Raw genomic sequence first — 24,551 nt, 5'->3', positions numbered from 1 at the left:
AGTCTTAAAAATATTTATGATTAAGCAGTATGCATTAAACCGAATTTCAGAACAACTTCCAGAAACATTTCAGCAGCTTTCCGTTGCCATGCGTGGTGTTTGGGTGGAGGGAAGTTCACTGCGTTTTCCCCTGAAGCGTCCCTGGCAAGAGATCACTTAGGATGCTGCTGTGTAGCACGCTAAGCTAAGCTTACTGCCTCCTCCTGCGCAGCTGTTCAGGCGCGAATTACACAGGCAGGCAAGCCAGACAGCTCAGTATTACCAGAGATAAAGAGTCAGGAGGGCTCTCCGCATGGCATTTCCACGGACAAGGTTTATTCCTTCCTCCGCAAAGGGAGAGCAGAGGCGCAAAGAGAGCGAGTTAAGCGAGATCCAGCATTTCGTACTCAGCCCGGGCAGAGCACCGCGGCCAGTGAGCTGCGGGCACGGGCAGGGCAAAGGCGGGACTAGGGCAGGGAGCCAATGGGGAAGGTCTGGGGTGTGTAGGGTTACGAGTCATTCACAAGGCATTGTGGGAGAGGCTTTTCGTTTCTTTACAAGTGGTAAGAGGGATGTTTTCAAACCTCTGAGTTTCTCCACCAGCAGGCCTTTGCTATTTCGGGGCTCCCCGGCCCCTCGGCCATCACAGCTGCTGGCTCAGTGACCCCAACATTCCGTTATCTGTAAGATTAGGAAATAACACGAGTTGCTGCTATTCCTTGGAAGCAATCAGGCATAAGGAGGCAGGTCACTAGCCTGTGTTGGTATTAGTCACTGGGAGTGCAGCTTCTGCTAGAAAATATGGAATGCAGGAAAAAACCTTTCAGAACAGTTGAATTAAAAATTGCTATTTTAATCTGTAGTGATGGTCTAATTGTGCAATGAGTTCAACCATTTGTAAATTAACCAAATGCCAAGTAAGTCCAATGTCCTTCAAATCAAAAGACAGGTGTTATGTTGCTCTCAAATACATTTAAATGAAACACAGCTTAGTTTAAAAGTGATTTTCTATGTTTTCTATATTCCCCATGCAGACTCACTATGTGATATCTGAAGGTCAGCCTGATCTGGATAGCAAACAAAACTCTTCACTCTCCAGTGAGGTTCAGGTGGGCGTTTCCCAGCCTGCAGCCCACACGGATCCCTTGGAATCCCAGACAAGCAGCCAGCAGCAAACCACCCAGTACATCATCACCACCACCACCAACGGGAGTGGCGGCAGTGAAGTGCACATCTCCAAACCCAGGACTTTCTCAGCACAGCACGAGTGAAGGAGCCTCATGGTCCCATTTGCTTGTCCTTGTCACCTCCCCAACAGCTCGGATGTGGGGGTACCCTGGGGCTCTGTATGTTTTGATGTATACACTCACCTTCCACGAAAATCTTGGAGCTCTTGTTAATGCTTTAAGAGGGTTTGATTCCCAGTGACCATGAAGTACCCTCAAAATCCTTCTGGGATGCTTTTTATGCAGCTTTTAAGAAAAAGGACAAGAGAAGTGAAACCTCTGCTTGCCTGGACTTTATTTTTGGCATGTCTGCTGACCCTTATTTTTCCTTTTTGGAAGTGTGTCCAGCAAACAATTTTATTTCAACTGTATGGGAAAAAGCTTGCCTAACTGAAGGCTTCCTGGCAGATTATTGTATGTATATTTTTAACAGGAGCCGTTAAACAGGAGAACATCATGTAAATTGCTAGAATATGGCAGAACTGCTTCTTGTGGCTTCCAGCAGCCAAGGTGTGAAGGGGAATGTCCCTGCTCCATGTGAGCAGACTGCCTGGAGAAAGGAGCAGCAGAAGCCAAGCGGTGGCTGCTGGTGTCCCTCTATGGGGATGGATTGAACAATGAAGCTGTGAAGATGTGCCGAAGCAGTCCATTAAATTATTTTTTTTCCAGCCCTCCAGAACTGTTTACATGCTGTCTGCCCTGCCCCATTTTACCCAGCAGTTCCAGAAAGCAGGAAAAGCACAGTCTTAAACCTGTGTTGTTTGGAACAAATTGATTGAAATCCTAGGAGCACCTAAGGGTAGTACAGAGCCACTGTTACCTCTTTTCCCTCCAGTGTTTGCAGGGAAAATTGCTTTTTTGCCTGTAAACAAAAAAAAAAAAAAAAAAAAAGGCTCAGCTAAATCTTCACAGCAGCTTCTGCTGTGATCTGAGATAGTTGTGCCAGGAGAAAATGAGGATACAGAGCACTCCTCTGAAGGGACAGGGTCGTTATCTCTGTGGCCACCTCAAAATAAACATATTTCTCCTCTTCAAGCCTGGATGGAGAGTTGGTTGCTTTGGTTCTTTTTTTTCCAAATAACCTTGTTAACAATGCACTGTAATTCCTTTGGATAGTTCCATAAAACAACCAGCCCTGGACTCAGGAAACACACAAGAAACATGCTAGTGGACCACTATTTATGGGACACAGAAAGCCATCCATGAGGCTTGCCTGATGTAATGGACCTGGTCTGCATACAGAATTCATGTTGCATTTAGGGACCAGGAGAAAGGGAAAGAGAAGGTTTATCTTTTAAGGCTGTGTAGTATGTTTTTCCTTACATAGTTCTCCTTCACAGGTCGTCTTGGTTGGTTGTTTAAGGCATTCTGGTGGTTGAAGAATATGACTAGAACGCCATTGAGCCCTGATGGGATATACCGTGTGTGTCTGAATTTCCATTCACTGCTGGAAAACTCATCCCAGAGCGTCTGTGTATAACAGGATACATGTATTCATGAAACAAAAGCAAAGAAGGGTGTTGTGTCTTAGAGGCCCTTGAGTCAGAAGAACTCGAGAGGTTTTTCTGATTTGTTTTCTCTTGCACTGCACTGAGTGTGAATGTGGCACTCTTCCGTAGGCATTCCCGTGCTTTGGGGTGCGGGGTACCTATGTGAGTAAGCACTACCCATTGCCGTATCAGCTTTTATGGAGTCAAAGCTCTTGGACATGAGAGAACTCTACAGTCAGTCTGCACAAGAGGAAATCTGGTTCCTTGTGGGCAAAGCCTTGTAGCAGGTATTGCTTTGGTAATTAACATATCCGTTCATGTGGCGTGGAAATAGTATTGAGATAAGTCAGTTGGCAAATACTGGCCAGCTCAGAACTGTTCTGAGGTAGCTTTGAAGTGACTTGCCAAAATATGGATTACTTTTTTCCTGGGATTTCTCTTCTTTTGCTGAACCACCATACCAGGGCATTAATGAGCCAGGTAGAATTAACGTGGACCAGAGCTCCCATTTGGTCAAGTGCAATGATGCAAAGTGACTTTTAAATTCTGTGGATTTGGCAGCCCAGCCACTGTGGCAGCGTGGGCAAGGAACCACAATGCCCAGTAAGTAACTTGAATTCGTATTGCTGAGGACTTTGGAAATACAATGTTGGGCCTTGCAACGTTGTTGGTATGGGAAGAGAGTAGGGAGAATTTTGTCTTGGCTTTCTTTAGGCTGCTGCTGATCTAATAACAAGCCACAAATGCTACAAGTAGTCGGAAAATAGCAGACTTGGAAATGGGAGACTGGGAATACTGAGATACTACCCTGCAGCAGCAATTTTAAAAGTCTTAAAAGTTTGACAATAGATGAACATCAAATATGTTGCCATTAATGATGTTGCAGACATGGGGTTTAAAAACTCTTTTGCTCTATGCACCTTTGTTAGAACGGTTCATGAATGAGGACAGTTGTACCAGTTATTTAAAACTGAAAACTACTTAAAACATAAAACTATTTCAAAACAGCCTTTTTGAACTCAAATCTTCCTTATCAAAGTTTCTCTGCCCTGCAGCAGCAGCAGCATTCGTGGGCTATTGGCCTGACTCCAGGTGAAGTAATTCCAAGTGTCCCAAGTTGAATGAATGCCTTGTGAAAGAAGCATGCCTGGAAATGGAAGTACCACAGATTTTCCTTCCAAAATAAGGAACTACAGTGATTGCATAGATGGCAAAGATTGCGTGGATTTTTGTCTCCATTTCTGCAGCGCAGGATGTATTATTTTTAAACCAGAGCAACCCAAAGATCTCTCTTAAGTCGTGTCCCACAGAAGTGTAAATCCAGAGTACTCTCAGTTGCCTGCAAGGTCCATGTTTTGTTTGGAGATGCTGTCCCTTGGAGGCGTTTTGGGTCAGATTCTGTATTTTCCTGGAGGTAAAAGAAAACAACCCCAGCCCACGCACCCTGATCTTGCACCTCTTGGACTGCTCGGGCCCCATCTCTTATTTAACTGTGTATGTTTATTGTACATTTGGTGACTGTTGTTGTGTTCAGAGTCTTGTGCAACCTGGCAGGTGTAAAAACAAAAACAAACCTGAAAATAATAAATCTTTTTTCTTTTTTTTTTTTAATCACTTGTGACGACCAGTCTGTTCTATGGGGTAAGATGTGTGGGGAGAGTGAGGGAAGTGGGGAGTGGATAAATGGGATGATAACAGTATAGAAGTTACAGGGGGAAATGTATTTGCTAGTCTGCATGGAACACAGCATTTCTGACCTCCCACAATGCAATCCAAGGGAGAGTAAAGGAGGGAGGAGTGGAGTCCCTCTGTCTCTGCTGAAACTCTTGTAGAGTAGGGACTGTTTAAAATTATTTTTAAATTTAAAAGGTAGTACTTTTTAGCTGAGCAGCTACACAGCATCTGAAAACTGAGAGAGATAAAGGATGATGTCCGTTGGATCAGTAACCATGACAAAATCCCTCCAGGCGTGACTCATATCGCCATCCCAGGCTTATCTCAGGGACTACCCTGAAACATCCACTCCCAGGGTATGACCATCACTCACCAAGATGTGTGACTCAAGCCACTCAAGCTCCACCTAAATGTAAAGAAATAGTATAAAAATGAGTTAAAAACAGGGAGAAGTTAGGGAAGAGTCCATCATAACTTCTGCGATGAATGTGTCTCTCGCTCATTGGGTAAGACCTGCACTCTGATTTATCGTGAGCCAGGTTTTGTCAGGGATTAGAGCTTGTCTGCCCTTTGCTTTGAACACATCTTTGCTGGCAGCTACTGTCACCAGCAATCCTCAGCCTTAACCTGTCAAGATTTTAGTAAAGGAGTGTTATTCTGTAAACTGTACATGTGAGTCCTTGGAGGGCGCTGGCAGCGGGTAAAGGCGTAGGAACCCAGGAGGAACCTCTGTGCGCTGTAGGAAAATTTGCTGCATTAAAGTTTAAAATACTCAGCCTTTCAACACTTAACAGTAACACTAGCACAGCACCCCAATGACTAATCCACTGAACAGGACTGCAGTCGAGCGCTATAAATCTACGACTAACCCGTGCCTTCAGCGAGCCGCAGATCTCCCATCTTTAGGGAAACGCGAACTCGGCCTCCCGCAGGCCACCGAGCGATGGCCGCGCGCATGCGCGGTGGGGCGGGGCGTGCGCGCACGCGCGGCAGCGCCGCTGCCTTCCGTCTTCGGCCGGGCCGCCTGAGTGGTATGAAATAAACCTGTTTTCTCTGTTTTCTTTGCTGTCCCACCCGGTTCTCAGCGGGTTTTTTTATTGCTCTGTTCTTTATTTCGCGTGTGGCGTGCGTTTCCTCGCAGCCCAGAGCGGCCCGGCTGTGCCGCGCCGGTGGGGACGGGTCTCCTGGCCCTGTCACGCGTTCACCCTGAGACAAACCCCACCTTAGACTTGACCTTCGGTTCTGCACCTTAAAACCACCTTCAGGATTTAAATGTAGTCTTTCCTGGTGTTAAGCAGTGTTGAAAACGGTTCCTGTAGGTGGGAAGCAAAGTGAGATGGGTCAGCTCTACTTCCTAGTCTACCTGTCTGGAAAAGCATTTCTCCGTTGGCATGGCCTGTGTTGTAATTGAAGAGAGAATGTTTCTATATACGTGGTTTTTATATACACATATGTGTGTGTGTATGGGTTTCATATATATGTGTGTGTGTGTGTATACATGTGTATATACACACACATATATATATACGTTTGTATGTGTATAGATACATAAAAAAACCACTTTGCTATATATGTATATAGATAATTGCAGGCCAACTCCATAGCTTCCATTTAAACAACCACCCATGAAAGGTGGCTCCTCTGTCACTCCTCACATCAGGATGAATATATCTGCGTTTGGGATTTTCATTCATTGAGGGTTTTGCTGTCCTCGTCCAGGAGCGGGAGGGGTGGAGGATGGATTCTCTGGATCACATGCTCACAGACCCCCTGGAGCTGGAGGGCAATTGCACACGGATCATGGAGGACTGCATGCTGGGCACCACCAGGGTCAGTCTGCCCGAGGACCTCCTGGAGGATGTGAGTAGTGCTGAGGCACTTCACCTTATCATAACCTCTATATAAATGACACATTCAACTCCCTTTTTGGGGCTCACAGAGCAAACTGAAAAGGGGAGCTGTTTCTGACTGCCTTGGAAAAGGTGTCAAGGTGGTCTTTGATTAATCTCAGGACAATATCTTTTAAATCAATTCTGTTATATTCTTATTATTTTAAAATTGCCTTTAAGAAGATTGTTACAAGTTTTGAATTTGTTTTCTTCTTGTTAGTAGTATCAATGTCCTCACCTTTCCTTTTTATGCTCTGTTGTTTCCTGTGTTTCGTGAAACACTGTCTCGTGACTGGTGTTACTTAAAAAGCATCAAGGGCTAGAAAACGGCCAAGGACCTGGCTGCATTTTCTTCACTGCTGTTTCTTGCTTTCTTTAGCCTGAGATCTTCTTTGAGGTTGTCAGCTTGTCAACATGGCAGGAGGTCCTGACAGATGAGCAGCAAGAGCACCTAAAAAAATTCCTGCCTCACTTCCCTGAGAACAACCGAGAGCACCAGAACAAGCTCATCTCGGCGCTGTTCAGCGGGGAGAACTTTCGGTTTGGGAACCCCCTGCACATCGCCCAGAAACTCTTCCGGGGTCAGTCAGCCTCGTGAGCTTCCCTGCGGGTTTGGGGCAAGTTCTCAGCTAGCAGCTGAAAACCCAGGTGTGTGTTATGTCTTTGGTACAGATGGACACTTCAATCCTGAGGTGGTGAAGTACCGGCAGCTCTGTTACAAGTCACAGTACAAGCGCTACCTGAGTGCCCAGCAGCAGTACTTCTACAGGCTGCTCAAGCAGATCCTCGCCTCCCGCAATGTGAGTGTGCTCTGGGATGAATGGCTTGTCTTTATAAAACATGTCTTGGTGCAGTCACAGTTCTCTGAGGCTTTTCCTTTAATGAACTGAATGAGTAATGTTTCTGGTTTTTCCAGTGGCCCAGCGAGAACACCAGACCCGTTGTTATATTTGCAGATTTCGGGTTGTGTAACTCTCATAGCTCTCACTTGTGTGTACTTTTTTTCATGTCCACCTTGTCCCCACTTCCTGCATTTGCTCCTTTACAACTTGCTATTTTGTTAACAAGTCATTCTGCCTTTGTTTGTTTACCATTTCTGAAACAAGTACAGTTGCTAAATACAGGTAGAGAATATGTGGATCCAAACCTCTCATTCTCATGCCTGCAAATCCCTGGTAAAGTCTTCCTCCATGAATACTTCTATGAGCAAATTGTTGCCAACTGAAATGTGTTTGTTGCTCATTTATCTTTCATTGCACTTAGACATTGAAACATATGGCGAGTAGGGAGGAAGAAGAAAGTCTGTCTTTATAAAATGCCCTACAGTGTTATGGGAAATAGAGAATCCCAGAACAGTTTGGGTTGGAAGAAACCTTAAAGCTCATCTCATTCCAATCCCCTGCCATGGGAAGGACACCTTTCACTAGACCAGGTTGCTCCTGGCCGTGAACACTTGCAGGGATGGGGCATCCACAACTTCACTGGACAGCAGTATGGAATACATAGGAAGTTATGTCCTCTGTAGCCATGAAAGGTAAAATGTTTTTTTCAAAAGAGAGAGTATTCCATGTCATTGTTACATGTTTGCTTGGAAACTACATCTCACACCAATGATTTAAGTTCTTCTCCACAGTCCACATAAAATGACAAATATTATTATGTGTGTAGAAGAAGGTGCAGAAATTTCACCTGGGGTTTTTTTCTCCCCTTTAAATGATGGTCTAAAATGCTAGGTTTAAAATCTTGTGTGTGACAGATACTGATCCTTCCTAAGCTGTCTCTTGTACAGATCTGAGGTGCTGATGGCACCACATGGTAACCTCGCTGGAAGTATCTAAGCTGGGCTTACCTGTCCTGGCTTACAGCAGTGTAGCTGACATAGCTAATGTCACATGAACCTCTCCTTTCAGCACTTGCTGGAGTTAGCCAGGAAAGGAGGCCCTGACATGACCCTAAGGAGAAAGCATTTCCCACCATCATATGACTCAGAAGAACGAGACAGACGGACACATCGGCGCTACTTGAAGATCCTGAGGGAAGTGAAAGAGGAGTGTGGCGACACTACCTTGTCTTCTGATGAAGAAGGTAATGCCCTGGGCTGAACTAAAGACTCCAGGTGTGAATGGAAGAAGACATATTTTTGATGTGGAGAGAGAGCCTTTGATAAAAGATTGGATTCTGGGCTCTACTTCCACTGGCTGGGATCTAATGAACACAGGATAACAGTTGCACAGATTGGCGATGGGTCTTGCAGAAGTAAATTTATATCTCTGTTTTAGATCTAATCTCTTGGCCTCCAAGTTCTCCAGCACGTTGTTCAAGTCCACCAGTTCCCCTGAGAGTGATCCCCACATTGTCAACCTTGGACATGAAAACTGCAGGTGAGAACCAAATGAGAGGTCAGTATGGATAGAGGGGGGAGAATTACCTTGAGACCCTGCAAGAAATTACCTTGAAAATGTGTTGTTTGATGCGAAATCTTGTCGTGCTTCATTTCTGCAGTCTCCACAACAGTTGGCTCTTTTCCCAGTTTATTTAATCTTTTTCTTCTTGCAAGACCAACAACAGTCATAGTTTCTGTAATATTACTGACTTCTCTGTTGTATTTTGCCTTTAGTGGCTGAAGCACTAGCATAGTCCAGTTCAAAATACTTGAGAATCCCTCCTAAAGTGACTGTAATCAAGTCTACAAACCCTTCAGGCTGGTTCTGGCTTCTTTTCTCTTCCATGGTTGCATCAGCAGTGAAATCTGATGACCCAATGAAGCATTGAAATGAATGAATGAATGAAAGAAATTCATACATGGAGAAATTAGTTATTGAAATTTAGAGATTGCTGTAAGTGTAAATGGATAGAAGATGGCATTCTAAGAAGTGTGGGAGGTAACAGTAGGGGAAAACTGCAAATAATTCTTTTCATTGCAGACAAGATAGAACTTGGGGAAAGTGATTTGAAGATGATGTTGAAGAAGCACCATGAGAAACGAAAACGTCAGCCTGTAAGATGTCAAAAACTCTTGGGGGGTGGGACCACATTTTATCTTTGATGTTTTTATCTCTTTGCCATAAAGATCAGTACTTCTGGGTGACAAAATGATTGCTATTTTTTGTGTGCACCCACCTGTCAGCCCTTTATTGTAACCTGGGTTCAATTATCAGTATATAGATGCAGCTCCTGGTCATGTTTATCTGGATAGAAGGATTTTGTAATTTTAATTACGTGTTTTGGGGAGATGAAATTCTATATTTCAGTGTTAGAAGACTTCCCAACTTTTATTGCAGTAAATAATTTAATAAGCTGATCCAGGTTGAGCTTGGTGCATTTTAGTACTTGGGTACTTCTTCACCTTGTTGCTGTCTTAACACTTTGTCCTTTCTCGATTTAATTTCTGTCCCATTGTCCTGTGTAGGATCACCCTGATCTAGTCACAACAGACCTGACCCTTGAGGACATCATGACTCGAGTGAATGCTGGCAGGAAAGGTTCCTTAGCAGGTCAGTGGATCCTTTGCCTTTTTAATTTCATATATGTTGGTTTAAAAACTAGAGGTTTTCTGTTGAGGGGAAAAGTAAAGATCTATGACAGCAGCGGGAAGGTGGAATGATTGAGGTGTGAACATGTGCACACAACATACATTTCTAGATATATACTTACATAGTTTATGACTCATAAAAGTACAGTAAGAAGCTGTCTAATTATTCTTTTTAACTTTTATCATATCTAAAGCTTTATTTGACCTCGTGACCCTCAAGAAGAAGGTGAAGGAAAAGGAAGATAAGAAAAAAAAGAAGCTGAAGGTTATTAAATCTGAGGTGGAAGATTTGGCTGACTCTCTTGGCAATGCAGATGGACTCCCATCAATGTCTCAGGATCTCTCCCCCCTCCCTCTAGTATCTGTCAAAGAGGAGTAAGTGCTTCACAGGGCCCTGAACACCTTGCATGGATGGAAAAAGCAACATGTTTCAGCTTGCATTTTTGTGGGACTGTTGCAGGCTGTGTTTTTGTGCAGTTTGGGATGTGTGAAAAGTGTGGTGTTCATCTTTGTATATGGAGGTGAATATTTGCTCAGGGAAGTTACTCTGCTTGTTTTCTCTTTCATTTGAAGACCTCTTGAAGATATTAAGCCATGCCTTGAAATAAATGAAATATCATCCAGCTTCTTTTTCCTTCTTTTGGAGATACTGTTTCTGGAAGGGCCTGCTACTCTCTCTGTGGTAAGGAACCACCCACTTATCTAGGAATCTTTGCAGGAAGCAAAATTAAAGAATAGAGGAGCTTGTTATAGCTCTGTAATAGTGATTTTTCTCCAGACTTACTCTGCTGTAAATTATAATAAGATTTAGATTACATATTAAAGAAATTAAACCCTGTGGGAGTGCTACCACATTCCGGTTTTAACATGTTTCGTGAGTGTAGTCAGTTGAATCTGTAAGTCTTTCCATAGCCATTCTATAGATCATGGTTAGATACATTTTGTATATTAAGGCAGAGATGGGGAAGTGTTTTCCCCTTCTTTGGTGCTGTTGTCTGAAACACCATATTGTGGTTACTTGAAAAAGTCAGGTGATGAATTTACATACATAAAAACCTTTTTGTCCCCTGCATATGTTTAGCTGGTTTGTTTTCTGTGAAGACAGTCATAGTTGGAAGTGTGAGATCATTAATTAAATAATTCTATTTCCTCTTCAGCTTGAAGATAAAGTTCTCGATTGGCAGTCTTCTCATGCCAGTGCACTAAATAACTGGTTCTCCTTTGCCCCTAACTGGTCTGAATTGGTTTTACCCGCCTTGCAGTATTTGACAGGCGACAGCAGAGGTAAGAAGAGATGGTAAAAATACTAATGGTGCTTGTTCCTCTGTTCTAGTCAGTGCTGGTTTGTATTATACTCAAATCAACTTTTCATTCATTGCCACAATGAATCCTTGTATTGCTGGCAGTGTTTCTGTGATAGGCTGTTTCGCTGACATGTCTTGGTTGTGGTAGACTTGTTTTGCATGGGGACAGTAGATAAGACTCAGCATGATTCCCAAGTATGTGAAAATGTCTGTGAAATTGCCTCTAGACAGACAGTTTCTTGTGTTCAGATTGTGGCTTCAGGCAGGGTGTCTGAAGCAGGAAGGGATTAGTCTCTTCCCCCACAGTGTGAAATCGTTGTAGTTGTCTTTGGAGATAATAAAAAATAAACTAGATGATGCCCTGAGCAATCCACTGAAACATGAGGTTGGCTCAGCTTGGACCTTGGGCTTGGGCCAGCTGAGTTTCAGCCATTCCTTTCAAACTAAATTATTCTGTGGTTCTGATTTGCTTAGTGGGAAGTTTTAAAGGCAGAGACAGAGTAGATTGGCCATGCAGCATACTGTCCATAATGCTGGTGAATACTGTAAATCCCAAGTTCTCTTCCCATTCACTGTACAATAACAGTCCCTGGGGCCTCATATTTCTGTTTCCTCTTCAGCTTGAAGATAAAGTTCTCAACTGGCAATTTTCTCATCCCAGTGCACTAAATAAGTGGTCTGAACATGGTGAACAGCAGGAACAGGCTCTCAGCTGACAGCCTGTTGTTGGAAGGCTCATTATCCTGTTCTGTTCTTTCCTTGTGCTTGCCCTTACACTCTTAGATGCTCACCTTCTCTTTGGGCAAGGATAAATTTAGAGATGCACTTACATAATCATTTAAAATGCTCTGTCACTGTGAGTCTTTAACTTGACAGTTTGCATTACCACAGTAGGCTTTTGAGGTTGGACAATTGTATAATGTCCCTGACATGCACATTTGTCATTGTAGATGCCCCTTCCAGCTTCTCACCTTTTGTTGAATTCAAGGAAAAAACTCAGCAGTGGAAATTGGTTGGTGAGTACCTTGTGTTCTTCTGTGATGTGTATTATAGTAAAGGTTTGTTGTTTTCTCCAGGACTTTACTTTTCATCTTGCTGCAGCCTGGAGAGAAACACAGAGCTGTTATTTCCATGGTTAGGCATTTTCTTTTCTTTTTGCTGAGCTAATACGTGTTTTGATTCAAGGTGTTCACAAGACGTCAGTATCAGCAGCAGACAGACCATAAATGAGTGAAGGCACAGGGCTGCATTTCTTTCTGTTGCTGACTTAACCATGTTTGTCAGCTTTCAAATTTGTCTGAACACCTTCATATTCTCCCTTCTGTAGAGCATACCTTCTGATGATTCAGAGTAATTAGTGATTATTACAATTGCAAATGAATTAAGCTTCTCTGTGAAACAAACTGATACTATTCTCATTTTTAAAAGTGGGAACCAAAGAGCAAATTGATGATCAATGTGCTGAGGCTCATACTGACTGAATTACAGATGTTTTGTGTTTATGTTCATTCCTTTAGTTATAACACAGAATTTTTCATTCTTAACTATGGTGATTCTAGTGATCATATTTGCAAGCTTAAACTGGCAGAGATTTGGAGTCAGGAAGTTTTTCCTCTGATCCCTTCCACAGTTTTTGGTGGAGGTTATGTAGGGATGTGTTTCTGCTCAGGGATTCAGTAACTGGGATTACTTTGGAGAGTGGGAACAGGTGACTGTGTCCCAAACAGCATCTTGCCTTCTGTGCTAGGAGTTGAAGCACCCTCCTTTGTACCAGCACAGGGGAATCACTGGGATTTAGTATTTCCTAAGCAAGCCTGGAGGTGTGCAAATATTGCAGTTTGAGCATCTGTGACTGGTGATGCATCAAGAAGGGAAGGGAACAGGAGAGGACTGGGAACTACAAGCAGCTGGCTTCCTAACAATTAAAAGACTTCTATTTTTACATTTTCCTGATTTCTTACTAGGTAGTTACCAAGATCATGAGAAGGAATTGGCAGCGCTGTTTCATCTCTGGTTGGAGACCAAAGACCAGACTTTTTTCAAAGTAAGTCAGACAAAAATCACCTTCTAGGAGCACAAAACCAGTCAGGTTTCTGTGTTCTACCCAATGCTGACATTTCTCTCTTTCTCCATAGGAGAATGAAGACAGCTCAGATGCCATGCCACTGCCCAGAGTGTAAGTGTGTAACAGAGCTTGAAAGCCTTTGTAGTGCTACTGAAGCTGTGAGGTTTGGGCCTTGTGCCTCTGGATCTTAAAATAAAACAATTTTAAAATTTGATAGTCTGATTTTATAAATGCAGTAACTGGACTTCATAAAGGCGACTGATTTTATCCAAGTTTGCATATATTAGCAGAGCAAAGCTGCAATTTAACTTAGGTTCTGATAATGATATTATTTACAGTCCTTGCTTGCCTTCAGGTAGTGCACAGAGCATATTTTAAGATCTCTGCAGGGCTTGCTTTTGCTACCATAAATGCTTTCAGAATCTGTTTAGAAGAATTTGCGGAAGGATGAGGGGATTAATCCTTTGGGACTGTTGTGGGCTCGCTGTGCTCAGAAGTGATGGTGCCCTTTCTTTCAGAAGGACAGACTATGTAGTCCGGCCTAGCACTGGAGAGGAGAAACGGGTGTTTCAAGAGCAGGTAAGAAGAGAATCGTAATTTTAAAGGCAGATGCTGAAACAGTTGGCCACTAAACCAGGAGAATTTGTGTGGGATGGCAGTTCTATACTCTACACAAATGTAGTTAATGTGAAGAAGTGATATGTTGCTTCTGCCTTGAAGTCAGTATCTTGGCCTTGCATAAAACTTGCTAATGATATAGCCTAGCTGCTTGTTTCAAAACCATCAGTATTTCCGGTGGGTAAAATTAATTTGGTAAAAATTAATTGGATAAAGTCAATGAAATTGATAGTGTCAGTTGGTAGTGCCAACCCCACTGTCTCCTTTGCCATCCCCCATCATGGGAGGATGACTTGTCTCTCTATTTTTTGGGCATGTATGTGTGCAAGCAGAAAATAAGTGTCAATAAGTGCACCCATCCACTCAGTTATCTTGTCTGTAAGGCAAGTGGGAATTAGAGGGAAAACACATGATGGGGATTCTTCTCCCTTCTCTCCATGTGCTGTCTGCAGGAGAGAATTAAGTTAAATTTTGGAGCTCTCTCTTTAGCCAGATAAAGAGAGGAAGGGGAAGGGGACAGAAGGTGTATCTCTGTTGTATTTCTGGCACCTCTCTAGTCTGTGCAGCTGCTTGACAGTGAATGCATTGCACCTGCACACCTTGCTTCGGAGGAGCGTTGTATTTTGCATGAAGTAGTTTGTGATTTTTCTTGATCCAAAATAAGTTTATACAGCAGTATTTGAGCCTTTAGTTTAAATAGGCTTTCTTTAGAGAATGAAAACAACTTACCTTGTAATATAATGTAAGGCTTTGCTGCTGCCTGGTGAAGTCAGTACTCTTGTGTCCTCCTCCAGGAGCGTTACCGTTACAGCCAGCCCCACAAAGCCTTCACCTTCCGGATGCACGGCTTCGAGTCGGTTGTTGGTCCTGTGAAGGGGGTGTTTGACAAGGAAACCTCCTTAAACAAAGCCCGGGAACATTCTCTCCTGCGCTCAGACAGACCAGCATATGTCACCATTTTGTCCCTTGGTAAGGTCATGGCCAAAAAAACTTTTTTGAAGAAGAAAAGCATTCCTCTGACCCCTCAAACAACGAGTTTAGGATCTACATTGGGGATGAATGCTGTTCCCCAAGTTCATCACTCTTAGCACAAAGTTGGCACAGTTGATGTACTTTAAAATGATCCTTTATAACCTCTCCTCATATTTTGGGGGATTTTAGGGGCTAGATTTTAGTGAGGAAGTAGGCACTGTGAGAGCAAGGGTCATAGAGCAGTCCCAAAATGTATCTGCTGGAGTACCTGAGTACAGCTGCCCAGTAACAGCTGGAAGTTGAAGGTCTGGTTTTGTGTTTCAGTTCGTGATGCTGCTGCTCGCCTTCCTAATGGAGAGGGAACTCGAGCTGAAATCTGTGAGCTGCTCAAAGATTCCCAGTTCCTAGCTCCAGATGTCACCAGTGCTCAGGTAAGTTGGATGTCATGTCTGGTCTCAGATTCTCATAAAAACACACTGCACAGACCCAGGCAGTATTCAGTGGCAAAGGCCCAGTAGCTTTTATGCTGCTGTGATCAGCAAAAGGGAGCTGTGTACTACTATGGTGAGCAGCTGCAAACCTGCACCAACTTAGGATGATGAAAAACCAGCTAGAGAAGCCACAGAAGTAGCATTATCATAGAGCTGCTCACATTTTAGATTGAGAAAGTCAATTTCCAGAGCTTTGGTGGAAGCTCCATTTAATCCAAGGTGGCAAACAGCATCCTGTGCTGCAACATCTGCTCTCAGTCAGTTCTCACTCAGATGGAGATTGCTCACAGCTTACTCAGGTTTTATACCAAATAGGATCACTTTGCTATTCGACAGTTTTGGCCAGTCCAGCGAGGGACATCTTGTAATCTGTGAATTCTCAACTTCAGGTTAACACTGTTGTTAGTGGTGCTCTGGACCGACTGCATTATGAGAAAGATCCCTGTGTGAAATACGATATTGGGCGGAAGTTGTGGATCTACCTGCACCGGGACAGGAGCGAGGAAGAGTTTGGTAAGCCCGGGTTGGTGGTATCTTAAGAATTAAAAATGTTTATAAAGATGGATAATGAACATTAATTTGTGAGTCTAGCTTTTCTTTCTAGTCAGTTTGTTCATGTTAGTCCTTCAGCACTTAAACCCAGTCTTAGAGAGCAGCGTGTCACTCTCAAGCATTTGTTTGAAAAATACCATCCCACGTGCAAGAACTGCAGATGTATGTTCTTATGTGTCTTATTTTCAGCCTTTTTGGCTAATTTTACTATATGTTTTTCTTTGCACTGTTACATGACTGTGTGTATTTAATTCCTTGTCTGAAGAAGAATCTGCAGCTCTTACTTAGCCTCTTCCTTAAATCAGTTTGCTTTTGTTCAGGAGCTCTAACCATTAATTTGTCCTTGCAGAACGGATCCATCACGCTCAAGCTGCTGCAGCAAAGGCCAAGAAAGCTCTTCAGAAGCCAAAACCTCCAGCTAAAATGGTAGATTTCTTTGCTCAGGGTTGCACAGCTGCTTTTGGGATTGAGAAGGAGATTAGTTGTAATTTAATCCATAAATTCTGCATCCATGGCTGGTGATGAAAATTACCACATTTGAGTTAGCAATTCATGATGTATATGAATGTCAGTGCCCAAAATTGAGGGAGAGAGGGAACTTTTCCTCCACCCAGCTTCCACTGCTATCCTCTCAGCAGAAAGATTAATGGAATTCGTTTGTGCTCCCTATCAAAGGGATAGTCTTTCAGATCTCGTTTTGAGGTTAATTTGTAACAGACTGTGTGGAACATGTCTGTTCTCCCCCTTGCTGTGCTGAAGCTGATACTAAACACATCTGAAGTACTTGGCTGTTGGCACATTAACCAAGGTGGAAATCTGCATGTTCTGAATGTTTGTCACAACTGGGGTGCACTTTCCCCTGTGAGCAGGAGCAGCCAAACACACCAATTCATCTGTGGCTGCAGCTGAGGAAAGGCAGTCAGTCATGTTTGATTTCAGTGGGGCCTCATTCACCATACAGAACTCAGGTTAAAGTGCTCAGCCTACTGCAGGGTGCAGCGATCAACCCCAGTTTTTGTGATGCTGGATGTGGTTTCTTTGTAGAAGTCAAGTAGCAAGGAGGGTGCTGTGAAAGCCCTCCCCACCAGCACAGCAGAGCCCAGTCAGCTGAGCCTCAGTGACTCCAGCATGCCACCAACTCCTGTGACTCCCGTGACACCAACTGCACCCGTATTGCCAGCAACACCCATCTCACCCCCACCGGTGTCTGCAGTCAGCAAGAGTGTATCTGGTGCTGGGTCAGAGCCAGCAAAACCCAGCCAGAGGTACTGCTTCTGTCCCCTATGGCACTTGGGAATGCTGCTGGCTGTTTTTCAGTAATTTGTATAATTCAGTAATGAGGGAGTTGGGGTTATTTAGCCTGGAGGAGGGGAGGCTCAGGGGTGACCTTATCACTCTCTACAACTCCCTGAAACGAGGTTGGAGGCTGGTGGGAGTTGGACTCTTCACCCAGGAAACAGCAACAGGACAAGAGGGCATAGTCTCAAGCTGTGCCAGGGGAGGTTCAGGCTGGGCATCAGGAGGAATTTCTTCACAGAAAGCATGATTAGACATTGAAAGAGCTTGCCCAGGGAGGTGGTGGTGTCCCCATTCCCAGAGTTGTTCAAGGAACAACTGGACATGGCACTCAGTGCTGTGGGCTTGGTGACAAGGTGGGGATCGGTCACAGGTTGGACTCAATCTCACAGGTCTTTTCCAACCTCAGTGATTCTGTGATTGTGTGAATTTCCTACATCTTTGCTGACCCACTGGCTCCATCTTTTCTGTAGTGTTCTCCTGGTGTCCTCCCCCACCATGCCCCAGCTGGGGACATTGCTGTCCCCAGCTCAGAGCTCACAGGCGCAGCCGGGGCCAGCGCCCGCCCCGCGTGTGGTCAGTCACAGTGGCTCGTCGGGCCTGCCACAGGTACGCGTGGTCACTGCCCAGTCCAGCCTTCCAGCTGTGTCCCAGCAAGCCCCAGTGGTCACCCAGCAGCAGCAGCAGCAGCAGCAGCAGCAGCAGCAGCAGCCCACAACAGTACCTCAAATCCGTGTTCCAGCTACAGCCACACAAACCAAAGTGCTCCCGCAGGTGAGTTGCGTAGCTCTGACGTCTGATCTGACTTGTGGTGTTTTGGTGTGATGCACAGGCATTTTGTGCTTCTTTGGAGCATGCACGAACTGCAGGCAAGAGCACAGAAACAGTTTTACATATACAATACTGTTCAGTGCTCTGTTTTTCATCATTAAAATGTGCATTACATAAAAAGTCTGTCGAACTTAGAATCACAGAATCATTACGCTTGGAAAAGACTGTCAAGATCATCAAGTCCAGCCATGAACACAGCAGCACCACCATTTTCATTAGTAAACCGTATCCTCAAGTGCATCTTCTGCACATTTTTTTGAACACTTCCAGGGATGGTGACTCCACCACTGTCCTGGGCAGTCTGTTCCAATGCTTTATGACCCTTTCTGTGAAAAAAATTTTCCTAATATCCAAGTTAACCTCCCTGATGCAACTTGAGGCCAGTTCCTCTTCTCTTGTCTGGAAGAAGAGGCTGACACCCACCTCACTGCAATTCCAAGCAGTTGGAATCCTTGCAAGGGAATTCTTGTGAACTCCTCTGAACTTGCAAGCTGTGGCACAATACAAAGAAGAACCACTAGACTGTTCCTACTATGGTCATCTGCTCATAGTCTTCCTCCTCTCTTCTGTAGGCTGTGATGACTCTGCCTGTAAAAGCTCAAAGTAGCCCTGTGCAGGTGCCAAGAGGAGGAAGCTCCATGGCCAGCCAGGCAAGTATCACTGTGACAGGGCTGCCTGCAGTGCCCAGCCCTGCTGTGAAGCCAGTGACCAGCTCTCCAGGCAGTTCTGCTGCCAGCACCTCCTCCACCACTGTCATTCAGAATGTGGCTGGCCAGAACATCATCAAGCAGGTGAGAGGGAGGGAGAGACAAGGAATTGGGCTCCACGACCTGGTTGTTTCCTCTTTGTTGCACAGATGTGAACACTTGTGAGCTGTAATGCTGTGTGAGTTGATGGACTGTGCAGACTGAAGCAGTGCTGGTTTTGTGTGCTTGAGCCCTGTTTTCACGTATAGGTGAAAGATGTGTTGGTGCAGGTACTTTAGTGAGTGATCTCTCCTTCATTTTGTTTGGAAAAGAAACCAGCCCCACAGTGTTTCCTGGGAATGCCGTCTGATACACAGCCAGAACCATTTTCAGTAGTGTACTGAGTGCTAGTCTCATTCCACTTGCATTCTAGTGGGAGCAAATACCATCCTGTTGGGAAGTTCTGCTTTGAGTGTGCCTTGGACCTTGTCCTGGTTTGCCAGAACCATTTCTCTGATCTCTCCCAGGTGGCTATTACAGGACAACTTGGCGTGAAGACCCAGGCTGGAAGTGGCATCCCACTCACAGCGACCAATTTTCGGATCCAAGGGAAGGACGTGTTGCGCCTGCCCCCGTCCTCCATCACCACGGACGCGAAGGGACAGACAGTGCTGCGCATCACCCCAGACATGATGGCCACCCTGGCCAAGTCTCAAGTCACTACTGTCAAACTGACTCAAGACCTCTTCACAGCAGCTGCAGGAAGCAGCGCTGGTGGGAAAGGCATCTCCGCAACTTTGCACGTGACATCCAACCCTGTCCAGGCTGCTGAGTCTCCAGCCAAGACCAGCACGGCCTCTCCTGCCTCTTCCAGCCCAGCTGGAGGCACCGTGGTTAAAGTGACTCCCGACTTAAAGACTGCAGAGCCAACAAGCTCCGCTTTCCGCCTGATGCCTGCCCTGGGCATGACCGTGGCAGATCAGAAGACCAAAGCCATAACCACGGTGGCATCCACAGAGGCCAAGCCAGCTGCCACCATCAGGATTGTGCAGGGGCTGGGGGTGATACCCCCCAAAGCCGGGCAGACCATCACTGTAGCCACTCACGCGAAGCAGGTGCCGTCATCGTCAGCAGTGAGCGTTGCTGGCACAGCCCACACCTCCTTACCCGCCGTGAGTGCCACCGTGTCCAAAGCAGTTGCTGTGGCCTCGGGAGCTGCGGGGACCCCCATAACGCTGGGCACAGGAGCCACGGCTGTGCGGCAGGTGCCCGTCAGCACCACCGTGGTATCTACGTCCCAGGCAGTGAGTAATGCTGAGCTCTCACTGGGGGTGGGGAGGGAAGGGGGTGCCAAAGTAAACTGGTGTTTTATGGCTGAAAACTGCATCCACTCAAATTAATATGGCAGAGTCATACAATGATTTAGGTTGTGAAGGACATGAAAGCTCATCCAGTCCCACCTCCTGCCATGGGCAGGGACACCTTCTATAGATCAGGTTACTCCAAGCCTCATCCAGCCTGGCCTTGAACACTTCCAGGGATGGGGCAGCCACAACTTGTATTCTGGTTATGGATCTGCAACTCATTTCATGGTGTTCAAAGTGCAACTAAATGCCCTCAAAAAGTCAGATACTTCCCTTATCTCCTCTCTCAAGTGAATGAAATAAACTTTACATGTCTGAAGTCCTGCCTCATGCAGCTCTTGTCTCGTGTCTTGCCCCACACCTTGGGAATAATTTCCCTTGGAATGGTGTCATAAGAAAGTTCAGAACTAGAAGTGTTTGTTACTTGTACTAACTTTTTTACTGATTATCCCCTGTAATGCTATTTTAATGCCCAAATCTGAAGGCACCATAAACTGTATTGTGGTTACATAAGCTAACAGACACTGTGGTGGTTTCGTAAGGATCAAAGTCATGGATCCTGTGGTGCAAAGATGATGTGAATTTTCAGGGTTCAGGTAGCTGTGTAGTGAATGAGAGGGAGGTGAATTTTAAGGAGCCTGAATGGAGCACAGATTTCATCAGCAAAGCTGCTGCTGGTTTCTGCTCCCAGGACTCCCACAAAGCAGCCAATGTTGTCATGCAGTTTCTCTTCTGAGCTCCCCACAGCTCCTCACATGTTCTTCCTGTTCCCCAGGGCAAACTTCCAGCACGGATCACGGTGCCCCTGTCAGTGATCAGCCAGCCAGTGAAGGGCAAGAGCGTGGTCACTGCCCCCATCATCAAGGGCAACCTCGGCGCTAAGTGAGTGCTTTGCATCTTGTAGCTCTGCTTTAGAAATTGGCTGAGGAAAGGCCTTTGTTCAGTGTGTTCCTGGGGAGCAAGCAAGCAGAGGCTGGAATAGGATGGCAGTCTGTTAACAGGTCTATCAGCTGCAAGAGACTGAGGGGATATGGTGTCTGCAAAGAGATTGTAATTTTTATTTATTATTTTGAGATGCAGGTTCTAGCAGATACACTGAAGAAAAAACATTCTGTGCCTTGAAACCAGATGTTCGATTAGTTCTGTGTGTTTGAGCAAGAATTAACACACTGAAAAATATCTGTAATGTGAAGCCATCTCTCCATTCAAGAGAAGTTAACCACCTTAGTGAGAATTCCTCTGGCATCCAGATATTGAAGTCTTTTTTTTTATTCTTCCATAAATTCTGATAGTGTCTCCCTTAGTTAATATTTCAAGTGCTCAGCTGTTTTCTGCACTGAGAAGTATTCAGGTCTGATCAGGCTAACCCAGTGATGTGCACGGTCCAGAGTAAATGGGTGTGATTTGTGTGCTAAGTTAATTCTGTATCAGTTATAAATAATGACATAAATTTGTCACTAGTGTATTTGCCAGTTTTATGGGGGAAAAAAACCCCACTACTTAAAATGGTTAGTATATGTGGTAGAACTATAATCTACTAGCAATTGAGGAATGGCTTGGAGTTGGAAAGATCAAGCCTGCTGTGTAACCTTTCAACAATTATTTTTCCTTAGCATCAGTGGATTAGGCAGAAATATCATCCTGACTACAATGCCAGCAGGGACTAAACTGATCGCTGGGAACAAGCCTGTGAGTTTCCTGACTGCACAGCAACTACAGCAGCTGCAGCAGCAAGGCCAAGCCACGCAGGTAAGACCACCTAGAATGATCATTCTATTTGCTTTTTTACAACTTAACAGCTCGAGGAGGACTTTACACTGGATACATGGGGTTGCAGAAAAAGAACAGGCACACAGCTTGGTTGTAGTGTCTGCATTAAGCACATGGAATCTATCTTCACCTTTACCTTCTCTCCATCCAGATTAAAGTTTTTAAATATTTTTGAAGCACTGCCAGTATAATGACTGTAAAAGTCCTGTCAGGATTTTTCTATACACTCGCAGTCTTTGTAGTGCTTTGTACTTTGGCTTCTGTGGGTCACTTTTTCTTGAAGAAATCACATAACTGCTTTGCATATCCATCTTTCTGTCTGGAAACTTAGTGTTCCATAATTCCAAGTTATTAATCTGCATTGAAGCTGATAGTAACAAGTCTGTAGAAGGGAGGTATCCAATGGATCCAAGTCCTTGTTCTGAAAATGTGTGAAAGCAGCTCACATAATAGGTTTTTATTCAAACTAGTTTTCAGGCCTTCCTCTCTAATCTGGAAATCTCCTGTCACCATCCCACGTGGGCAGTGGGTGGAATGATCTTCTTGAGGCAGATTCTGTTCTGGGAGTGGTTTTGGTACTTGGTCTTTTTCCTATAACTGAGTTTTTGTTGGCAGCAGAAGCAGGTACTTTACCAGAGCACAATGCAGGTGCAGTCATTTTGTCACCAGGTTGTTCTTGAGACAAGTTCTCTCTTTCCGTCTCACACAGGTGCGAATTCAAACAGTTCCAGCCTCCCACCTCCAGCAGGGAACAGTCTCTGGCTCTACTAAAGCAGTGTCCACTGTGGTTGTGACAACAGCTCCATCTCCAAAACAGACCCAGGATCAGCTGTGAACACTGGTTTGAACATGGATCAGTTTCTAAGAACTTCCATGAGCCTCATCCTCCATCCAGCCAACCACCTGAGGCTGCCTAACCGTAGCCACGTCTTGGGATTGGACTGGGTTCTGCCCTTGCCTTCTCCAGGGTCAGCACTGCAATGTCTGGGTAGAAATTCCACAGGAAAAAACCATGCTGTACTGCAAAACAAAATTTTTCAAGCCAGATGTGTAAATCCAGGTTCTGTGAAATTGATAATCTAAGAAATGTCTTCCTGTTCTTTGTTCTCTTTCCATCCAAAGGACTTTTGGCAAATACAGTTTCTGTGCATTTTGGGTTGTAGACAAAGCAGTTATCCTGGATCTTCATTAAGCAGGAAAAGTTGCTTGGAAGGGGTTATTCAGTGGCTTTTCAAAGTCATGGAGAAGATGTCTCCTTTTACTGGCTGTCACTACTGTTACCTAGTGACTCAGGATGGTGTCCTTGACACCAGAGCTATTGTAACTCAATCCTTGTCAGGTTGCTGTCATAGGGTGAGAGTCAAGGTGGTTTTTTGCTGGAACAGAGTGAGTGACCATGGGGAAGAGGGAGAGAAGATGCAGGAAGTCATTGTGTAAACAAGTCTGTCAGCAAATGGGACTGTAGTGGAAAGGAAAAAGTTGGTGTTCACCAGAAAGATCCTCTTCTACTTTTCCTCAACAAATAAACCTTTTTATCCGTGGAAACAAACTGTACCTTGGTTTAAAAGGTCAGAGTATGTTTTCAAATACACTCAAACTGTTGTCTCTTGGGTTCTGAAGAAATAGTTTAACCCATGACCCTGGCCATTAGTTTTGTTTTTACTTTTGCAGTTTTATCTGTCTCTGTAAATATTTTTGAATTTTGCACATACTGGAGATGAATCTGTGACTGTTCTGACATGACGCTGAAGCTGAATGAGATAAAAAGATGTGTTGGACCAGGAGAATAAAAGTGTAGAAAGCCTTACAGATCTCTGCCATCTCCTTTCAGTTCTCTACAGCATGTTTTGTGTACAATCATTGTCTAGCTTGCCAAGGGCTAATAGCCTGTTCATCTTCTTGGTAAGATGGTTCTTTTTAACCTGGTCTTTTTTTTGTAGTCTTTTTTTTAAAGATGTGGTTTGCTCCAAGTTATATATTATAGAATGTAATACATTTAAAGAACCAAATTGTACAATTCAGGACTGTTGTGGTGGGAGCTCTGTATGTTACTGTTTTGCTGGGCTTCAGGCTGGGGTTATGGATCATTCTGTACTGTATCTAACCCACTTCAGAGCAGCTTTGAAGGAAAACAGGTATTTCAGTAAGAAAAGAAATGGCTGGATGTAAATACTGAGTTAGCAGGACAGATCAGTTCAGCATTTGAAAGCAAGTGCTTGAATTATAGTTTATATGCTTCAGGAACAATTTGGAGTGATAAAGGTTTGCTGTCCTGCTTTGTCATGGGCTGGATGTGTTTTGTACATTTATCAATCAGGAGCCAGCAGAAAGGTGGTGGTTTGGGAGGGAGGTGAGGACCTTGCAAAGTCCTTTTAGTTGTGAAGTTAAAAGAAGAAACTAAGGAGGCAACAAGCAACTTCCTGCTATTGTTATGTGAAAGAGCCTCTAAATTCAAAACATAAGATAATCCTGCTATGTTCTGTTCATAATTAATAAATTAATAATTAACCTACAGTCAAGTGCTGAAAGATGGTTACATTGTGAAGCCCCTTGAATTTCTGTCAATTCTTGTGAATTTCTTGCTGGACACAGGAGGCTTTGGCAGTACTGAGCTTAATGAAACAAGAAACCTGCATCTAATCCCAGAAGTTTAGTGTGTCTCAGGTGGTTGCTGCTGATTTCAAGAGTCTTGCTGTTGATCACCATCCTGCTTTTGAGCAACCTTTGCATCCTGGCTGCTCCTCTTAGGTCCCTTCTCTTTTATTTTGAAGTCTGATTTTTGGGGAAAAGAGCATCAATCACTGGATGGGCC

At 44.4% G+C, this 24,551-nt stretch overlaps 2 protein-coding genes across 9 annotated transcripts in view; both read left to right on the top strand.

The window, feature by feature from the left end:
- The window catches only part of PRDM10 (PR/SET domain 10), a 45,310-nt gene extending 41,069 nt beyond the window's left edge, over window positions 1-4,241 (top strand). For 4 of the 6 annotated variants that reach the window (XM_082297039.1, XM_082297036.1, XM_082297038.1 and 1 more), the window contains one exon: window positions 1,014-4,241. In XM_082297039.1, coding sequence (XP_082153165.1) covers window positions 1,014-1,250 — 237 coding nt within the window. In that variant the 3' untranslated portion in view covers window positions 1,251-4,241. The remainder of the gene's footprint in view (window positions 1-1,013) is intronic. The other 2 variants (XR_014227085.1, XR_014227086.1) reach the window with 2 other exon arrangements.
- Window positions 4,242-5,387: 1,146 nt separating this feature from the next.
- On the top strand, window positions 5,388-23,843 carry NFRKB (nuclear factor related to kappaB binding protein). Of its 3 annotated transcripts, none has more exons than XM_082296867.1 (26): window positions 5,388-5,400; window positions 6,089-6,229; window positions 6,638-6,839; window positions 6,931-7,058; window positions 8,169-8,343; window positions 8,538-8,639; window positions 9,183-9,256; window positions 9,668-9,752; window positions 9,985-10,165; window positions 10,364-10,472; window positions 10,948-11,074; window positions 12,045-12,110; window positions 13,059-13,138; window positions 13,230-13,270; window positions 13,681-13,738; window positions 14,572-14,746; window positions 15,074-15,180; window positions 15,630-15,753; window positions 16,142-16,218; window positions 16,837-17,057; window positions 17,562-17,862; window positions 18,492-18,710; window positions 19,133-19,909; window positions 20,745-20,851; window positions 21,583-21,718; window positions 22,449-23,843. In XM_082296867.1, exons 2-26 carry the CDS (start codon window positions 6,107-6,109, stop codon window positions 22,572-22,574), a joined length of 3,921 nt encoding a protein of 1,306 aa, XP_082152993.1. In that variant the 5' UTR covers window positions 5,388-5,400; window positions 6,089-6,106; the 3' UTR covers window positions 22,575-23,843. The 3 variants fall into 3 exon arrangements, with proteins under 3 accessions (XP_082152993.1, XP_082152992.1, XP_082152994.1); XM_082296866.1 differs by having other exon boundaries at window positions 13,678-13,738; XM_082296868.1 differs by lacking the exons at window positions 5,388-5,400; window positions 6,089-6,229; window positions 6,638-6,839; ... (1 more) ...; window positions 8,169-8,343; window positions 8,538-8,639 and adding an exon at window positions 9,008-9,095 and having other exon boundaries at window positions 13,678-13,738.
- Window positions 23,844-24,551: the final 708 nt, after the last annotated feature.

The sequence above is a fragment of the Coloeus monedula genome, assembly GCF_965178545.1.
Source record: "Coloeus monedula genome assembly, chromosome: 25".
NCBI classification, from domain to species: Eukaryota; Metazoa; Chordata; class Aves; order Passeriformes; family Corvidae; genus Coloeus; species Coloeus monedula.
This window is presented reverse-complemented; position numbering and strand designations above follow the sequence as displayed.

Coding starts and splice junctions, on each gene's coding strand:
- NFRKB (XM_082296866.1), top strand. CDS start 6,107: ATGGATTCTCTGGATCACATGCTCACAGACCCCCTGGAGCTGGAGGGC. Junction 8,344..8,537: donor CTTGTCTTCTGATGAAGAAG/GTAATGCCCTGG, acceptor TCTCTGTTTTAG/ATCTAATCTCTTGGCCTCCA. Junction 8,640..9,182: donor CTTGGACATGAAAACTGCAG/GTGAGAACCAAA, acceptor TTTTCATTGCAG/ACAAGATAGAACTTGGGGAA.